This window comes from Eretmochelys imbricata, chromosome 1 (genome assembly GCF_965152235.1).
Source record: "Eretmochelys imbricata isolate rEreImb1 chromosome 1, rEreImb1.hap1, whole genome shotgun sequence".
Lineage (NCBI taxonomy): Eukaryota > Metazoa > Chordata > Testudines > Cheloniidae > Eretmochelys > Eretmochelys imbricata.
The window spans coordinates 267592683-267600363 of NC_135572.1; the positions used below are offsets into that span (position 1 = coordinate 267592683).

Sequence of the window (7681 nt, forward strand, 5' to 3'; positions counted from 1 at the left end):
TTTAGTAATCTCAGCATGCTAAAGGGAGAGAAAATTAGACCAGGGCCTAGAATGAGCTAAAATTAAAACAAGCTAAGCTTAGTATCTAATCACTGTACTACAAAATGAAGTCACTGTAAGATGCACAAAAACCTACTGAAAAGAACCTACTTGAAAATAACATCCCATCCCTCTCACTGACCTTCTCAAGGTCCCACTCTTTTCCCTGTGATATGCAGCACAATACTAACTGATTTTTTAAAATTAAAATTTTTAATTACTTTATTTATTAAACATACCTCAAGTTCTTCAGATGTATTCACATCATAAAACAAAAAGTTCAGTGCCCCTTTCTTTCAGTAAACCTTTATTTTTTCTATCTTCCTCAGATCGATGGGTCAACCTTGAGGACGATCTGCATGCAGCATGGCCCACTGCTGACATTCCATCTGAATCTGACCCAGGGCACCGCCCTAATCCGATACAACACCAAACAGGAGGCGGCCAAGGCCCAGACTGCACTGCACATGTAAGTTACCCCAGCAACATACATATACCCCATTTCCTCTGACCCATACAGCTGATTTTATTTATTGATAAAAGTCCTGCATGCAGGAGGTGATTCAGTAAAACTTGTTGTTCGCATGCTTGCTCATGTCCATTCCATGCTGGGTGTGCGCGTGCCACATATAAAGTTGCTGAAGGTTTTTTCTTCCTTAGTGGTATTCATAGGACTGGCCTTCGTGCCCCCCTGCAACCCCGTGCACATGCTCCAGTATAAGGGGCACCGATGGCGCCACACCCTTTCAGTTCCTTACCACCTGTCACAATTGCTTGGAACGACCTCCTTGCTCTTGCAAGGCTTTCCGAGTGGTTTAGACTCTGTAGTCTATCGTATATAGTTTTTTGTAGTTAACGTATTTAGTTATCAGTCACTGTTAGTGTATATAGTGTAAATAGCGGTCCCAGTTGTCGTGGGACGTCATTCCAGGACTGGCATGCCCAGGTCCCTGGGCTTCAAGCCGTGTACCTCCTGTGGCAAGCCCATGCCAGTGAGCCATCTGCATATGAGCTGTCTAAAGTGCCTTGGGGGAAGCTCATGTTAAGGAGCAATGCAAGGTCTGCAGGGGCTTCAGACCGTGCACTCAGAAAGACCGGGACATTCATCTGAAGGCTTTGCTCATGGAGGCAGCCCTCAAACTGTCCTCGGAGCCGTGCCACTCCAAATTGGCGCCGAGCACTTTGGTCTCCATGCAAAGTGCTCCACCGGCACTGTACTCTTCCAGGCACCATTCTCCATCCCCGGTGCCAAGGAAGAACCATAAGAAACAACTTGCCAAGAGAAGGCGCTGTCCGGTGCTGAAGAGGGACAAACTGATTAAGTGAGACCTATGCTGGGCCACTCGTCCTTCCCAGAGTCGTGCCCCCTCGACTCCAGAGGCTTTTCAGGCTGCAAAGGATTTTGTGTCTCTCCTGATACTGCCCACCCCCGAATGCCACTTACCAAGCAGGGCTACCAGGGATAGAACGGTTCAAGGGGCAGTGAGCTCCATCACGGCACTGAGCATCGCGGCACTTCCCGGAGGAAAGTCCTCCATGGCACCGCCACAGCAGTCCCTGACCCAGCATCAGTCACCAATTCCCCAGCATTGGTTCCAGTGCAGAGAATAGAGTTTACTTGGGTAGTGCTAGACTCCGTCCAGGCCAAGGCCTACCCATCAGAGGCTAGGTTCCGAACTATGTCAGATCTAATCGCCTAGGTCACAGCTCACCTGCTTTCAGCTGCCTGGTGTGACTCAAGCTTTTGGGTCACATGACAGCATGTACCTACATGGTGCAGTACATGCAGCTATGCCTCAGATCCCTACAGATGTGTCTGGCATTAGTCTAGTACCCAGGCAGACACCACTTGGACTTGGTTCTCATGATTCTGTTGCCATCTTAGCTTCTCTGACTTGGTAGAGAAACCCACGTTCTGTGATGAAGGAAGTGCCTTTCGCTGCCCCGTATCCAACAGTAACATTGGTTTCGGACATGTCAGCCGTGGGTTGCGGAGCACACGGTAGACTCAGGACCCAGGGTCTCTGCAGAACTCTCCCGACATATAAATGTCAAAGAACTCAGGGCAATATGCTTGGCCTGCCAGGTGTTTCTTCCCCAGCTCTTAGACCAGGTCATGCAGGCTTGACGGACAACACGGCCTCAATGTTTTACATGAACAAATGAGGAGGAGCTCGACATCTGCAGAGCACAACACAGTCATCGGTTCATACCTTCGCATCCCACTACGCCATCACTCAACAAGCCCATGATGATACCAGTTTTGGGAGAGCAGTGTTGCAATCAGCACGTCCATGAACTCTGAGCCCACCTCCGGGGGTACTGTTTGTGAGTCACCTAGCATGGAATGGACATGAGCAAGCACTCGAAGAAAAAAACATTATTAATCTTCTGTAACTTGTTCTTCAAGATGTGTTGCTCATGTCCATTGCATGACCTGCTCTCCTACCCCTCTGCTGGAGTGATGGATAAAAAGGAACTGAGAGGGTGTGGAGCCAGCGGTACCCCTTATACCGACGCATGTGCACAGAGCTCCAGGGGGCGCTAGGGTCAGTCCTACAGATACCACTAAGGGAAAAAAAATCTCCGGCAACATGGCGCGTGCACACCTAGCATGGAATGGACATGCGCAACACATCTTGAAGAACAATAGTTACGAAAGGTCAGTAACCTTTTTTTTGTCTGTCCACTTCCATGTTTTAGAAATTCTCAGGGAGTAAATTGATCCTCGGAGGTAGGAGTCTCTTCCTTTACCAGCAGAAGATGGGGAATGATAATTTGTTTCTGAACAAGATTGTTGGAACTGCTGCTGCAAAGTGACAGTGGCACAACAAGGATTTTGCAATGGGTGGGGTTGACTGATAGGACCAGTATGCAAATGAGTATTCAAATTTGGCTGCGTTTATGAAAATTAATAAATTGCTTCAGATGAGCATTAATCTGCAAGATTTTTGCAAAGTGATCAATCGCATTTTCAATCTGAAACAAAGTCCATGTGAGTACTGTGATACAGGAGGACCAGGGAGCAGTGGTAGAGGGGAAATATATAAACCCTAGGCTAATTAAGGTGTGATTCCCTGTAGACTAGGGAGGGTTGCAACAGGTTAATTGGAGCACCTGTAGTCAATTAAGCCCTGTCAGGAACCTAATAAAACCCCCTGCTTCAGACAGTCAAGAGGAAGGAGAGAGGACTGGAGCTTGGAGGTGTGTTGTAAGATCTGAAAGACCAGAGAACTGAAGTAAGGGAGACCCTGCCCCAGCAGGGGAGGGAGACTCCCTCCCCCACCGTCTAAGGACCACAAGTTCCCCACTCAAAGGGGAAGAGGGTAAGAACCTGCAGGGGTTGAGAGGGGTGAGGCTCAGAGTGCGGAGCAGACCCAGAACCCTCCCTCCTCTACCACCTTCCCGGGCAACTAGTGGGGACCTCAGCGGCACAAGAGCAGGGGAAAGGAGTGGCATCTTAGCCCCCCTGCCAAGAAAAGCGCAGGACCCAACATACTAACCCATCTTGCCACAGTACCAAAGCTAAATTCCTTTCCTCCCCCTGCCCCACCTCACCCCCTTTTTTTTAAAGGGAAATTGCTTTGTGAAGGAAAGCTTGTTTCCTAGAGCAGGGATACGCAAACTCTTTTATAGCGTGGACCACATTTTAGTAGAGGTTCTCACGGACCACTTGTTCTCTTGTTCTTGGTTGTATGTATCACTAAGTCCTAGTCATGATGGTGTAAAACCCTTGTGGCAGCAACAGCAGTTTCTTGTAGGAAAGTATTTAATGTGTTTTAATGAGATTTAGTAGCTGGAAATCAGGAGTGGGAATATGCAGCATTATATGACCAGCCAGCTCCCCTTGAGCCCCCAGCAAGTTCAACATGGACCACAGTTTGAGAATCTTTGAAGTAGAGGAAAAGAGAGTTTTATTTGGGTGAAACAGCTTTTCTTACTTTCTCTACAAAGATTTTTGAAAACATTTTTTAATTAAAAGATCTTTGATTTTTTTCTTCGTCTAGAACATTTTAATTAAAATGTCTCAAAGAGAAATGTTACCGTTTCTGCATTTTTTTTCCCATTGCTGGTTTTTACCCATCTGCAGTGGTTCCTCAGTTCTGTTCTCTTCTGAGTAATCTTTACTCCTTGGGGCACTGCAATGCAGAAAAATAGGGCTAGGAAAAGATAAAATAGACTGTTAACTGAGGGGCACTTAAAATAGGGTCTTTGGGAGTTTGCAGAATTGGTTTCCTGTTCTCAGGCCTCTTGGGATTTGAAGAGAAAGGCTCACATTAGTTTTCTTAAATTGGTGTGTGATTATGGCTTGCTTTGGAAGTGCATGTGGTCTTGGGAGCAACGACTGCTTCCCTGCTCCCAGTTACCTTTCAGACCATGGTAACATGTAAGAAAAGGTTGGGAACCCAGGAAATTCCTTTTCTTTCATTTGAAGTTCTTTGATTTCTAATCTTTCCTTAAGCTTTTGTGTTTTGGAAAGACAATGCACACTGAACCTATTCGTGTGTGTGTCTGCACCTTTATTCTGCGGGGGAGGGGCGGGGGGGGAATTGTCTCTTGCACGTGCATGTTTAGGATGCTGTTAATGTTCCATACTCTCTCTGTGGACTGGGTTTCCTACACAGCCATAAGAGCTGTAAACTTACTGTCATTTTTTTTAAAACCAGAAAGTTTGGGTTCTGCAGAGTCTGATTAAAGTGGTAACGTGGAGATGACTGTACCCACCTCCCTTGCTTAGCTCTACCACTGATTTCCTTACTGGTTTGGGCAGTCTTTGCCATTTCATGTCCAAGGTTTTGAATCCTGTGCATGTACCCTGGTTTTTATGTGAACTTTGTTTCTTGTTGTTCACCCTTTTTTCTCCCTCCCCTCCCCCAGGTGTGTGTTGGGAAACACTACCATCCTGGCTGAGTTTGCCACAGATGAGGAGGTTAGTCGCTTTCTGGCACAAGCTCAGCCCCCGACACCTGCAGCAACCCCAAGTGCACCCACAGCAGGCTGGCAATCCCTGGAGACAGGACAGAACCAGACAGATGCAGTTGGACCTCCTTTGAATCTTTTTGGTGGGTCAGCAGGGCTTGGGCAGTGGAGCAGCAGTGGTGGCAGCAGCAGTGGGGGTGATCTCTCTGGCGCTTCATTGTGGGGGCCCCCAAACTATTCTTCAAGCTTGTGGGGGGTCCCAAGTGTAGAGGATCCCCACAGAATGGGCAGCCCTGCTCCCTTACTACCTGGAGACCTTCTGGGAGGAGGGTCGGATTCAATCTGAACTTAGAACTTTCAACTCTGACCTCGTGACCTTTTTTGGAACAGCAGCAGCACTAACTTGACCTTTTCGTTTTTTTTCAACTTGCAATAAATACATTTTTAAAAGGAAAAAAGAAAACGGAGAGAGAAAAAAAGGTGGGTCATTGACAGACTGTCTGAGCACATAGTTGCCTCCCTTATATAACTTCAGTTTTTTCGTTTGGAATATGAATCCAAAAAGAGAACATATCACTCTTGAAATACTTGAATCATGAACGCCAACTTAGAAAGACAATGTGAAGCAAGTACACATACCATTTAAATTTAAACACAAAAAATTAAAAAAATTAGTTTCTAGTTTTTCACTTTTTCATGTTATACGGAAGTTGTTGCTAAAAAACATATATACTGAAAAAATAGCTTTTTAACTTTGTTTGCACTGGGTGTGTTTCCGTCCTTAGGTCTACCGTGTTGGGTGGGGTTGTGGGGTGGGGTTCAAAAGAATTGCAGGGGTGGGGGGAGGGGAAGACTTGACGGAGCCTCACTTTAAAAACAAAACAAAAAAAAATGAAAAAAAAAAAAAACACCCACAAAAAACCCCCAACACTTTGTGATTGGCTGGTTGATAAATACCAGTGTGTTCTGGCACATGTAACTGCCCATGTGTGCTTGTTTCTGGTGAGTGTGCATTTTCTCCCTCTCTCTCTCGCTGTCTCAGAATGCTGCATTGCTGATGGGTCTATGGGCTGGCTGGCCATCTGTGTGTCTTGATTCTGAAAACAAGTATTGGGGAGTCCCAGTGGCTGAAACAAAATTTTCTTGGGCTGGATTAAAATTTGTCAAGTCTTTGTTTTTTTTAATTAATTTTAAGTAGGGTGCTAATTCAAGTTTGCAGATCATATTGAATGTGGGTTGTTGCTTCCTAGCCCTTGTTCTGACCCTGTGGTAGAGCAAAACACTGCCATGTCCTAAGGATTTGGTGAGAAGGGGAGCCAGTGTTGTCTTTTGAGTAGCAGTGTATTTATTTATTTATGTCTGCATGTGGGGTTTTTATGAGTAAACCCTAGAATGTTTGTTTTATAATGCAAGCCATTCTTTTTTCTTCTGTGGAGGGTAAAACAGAGGATAGAAGACATCACGTTTATATGTGGCTAAAACCAATGTTCTTATCTAGTCCCTTGCAGTCTTCAGTACCTTTAGAAAATTAGTCTCTCACCCTTCCCCCAAACCGTATACATGTATTCATGTCCATTCATGAAGTATCCATCAAAACCCTGAAATTCCAGCCCAACCACCATTATTCACTTAGTTGATTTACTGCTTACATTAAAACTGACAAAACTAAGTTGTGTCGGCAGTTTGCTGGCCTGCCTGCTTCATCTCCTGAAAGCACATGCAGCTAACTTCTTTCTGCATCCCTCCTGATGAGTGTTACCTGTGCCAGGCCTTGGTGTATTACAGCACCAGACCATCACTGACAGAAACGTTTACTTACGAATGTTCTTAAACCAGTGTGTACTTCAAATGTTTCCTTTTGTTTCTCTGTGTTGTGTTTTCCCCCCTGTGTACGTGGTTTTGCTTAGGCCTGCGTATAACTAGCAAAGACTTCTTTTAAAGTATTGCACCTTTTTTTGTTTTTACTTTTTCTGTACCGTTGCTTTTTAATTTCTGTATTTAACGAAAGATTTGTTTGGGATTTTTTGAGCATCAGTGTAATAGTACTCTGGGCACGATGGGGTGACCTGTAATCCACAGTAATAGCCAGTGTGTGCGAGCGTGCGCCCTGGGAACAAAAGTTACAATACTGCTTGTTGTGAGAAGAGCTGTAGCAGACCTGAAGGGACATCCCTTTACACAAAGCGGGAGATATTTTGTGGGGGCAGGGAGAAGAGGGAAGAGAGATGCCGGTACTTTTCTCAGAAGTGCCACCACTAGTGTGGTGGTGTCAAGCTCTGTGTTACACTGTTTAGCATAAAGTGCTGACATTCTGTACCAGCAAATACCTACCCATTCCAACCTTGAATGGGAATGTACCTCTCTTGTCCTTATTAACTGTACGAGGTGGGGAGGGGAGGGGAATAGCTTTTCTTTAGCATTTTCACTGAAGGATACAATAGTGTCTAATGTATTTAACTCTTTAAGCATTGGGGGGAATGGAGAAAGCAAACTCAAAGTGTGTGTGTGTGTCTGTGTGAGAGAGAGAAAGGTAGGGGAATTCTGTGACTTTTTAAAATTGCCATATCTGTGTAAACCCAGTGCGACATTGACGGCTGACTGAGGGGAGTGCTACATCTACATATACCTATAGATTCATATGCTGTGTGTGTGTGTGTGTGTGTAAACTGGAGTCTGCAACATACTATCTGGTCCTTTTTTGAATATTATTTTTTGTGTTTGT

The 7681-nt window shown here is 45.3% G+C and overlaps 1 protein-coding gene across 10 annotated transcripts in view; it reads left to right on the forward strand.

Moving 5' to 3' along the window:
• TNRC6B (trinucleotide repeat containing adaptor 6B) overlaps window positions 1–5754 on the forward strand; it is a 217522-nt gene extending 211768 nt beyond the window's left edge. For all 10 annotated transcript variants that reach the window (XM_077830293.1, XM_077830327.1, XM_077830285.1 and 7 more), the window contains 2 exons: window positions 369–508; window positions 4918–5754. In XM_077830293.1, the coding sequence (XP_077686419.1) occupies window positions 369–508; window positions 4918–5305 (528 nt within the window). In that variant the 3' untranslated portion in view covers window positions 5306–5754. The remainder of the gene's footprint in view (window positions 1–368; window positions 509–4917) is intronic.
• Window positions 5755–7681: the final 1927 nt, after the last annotated feature.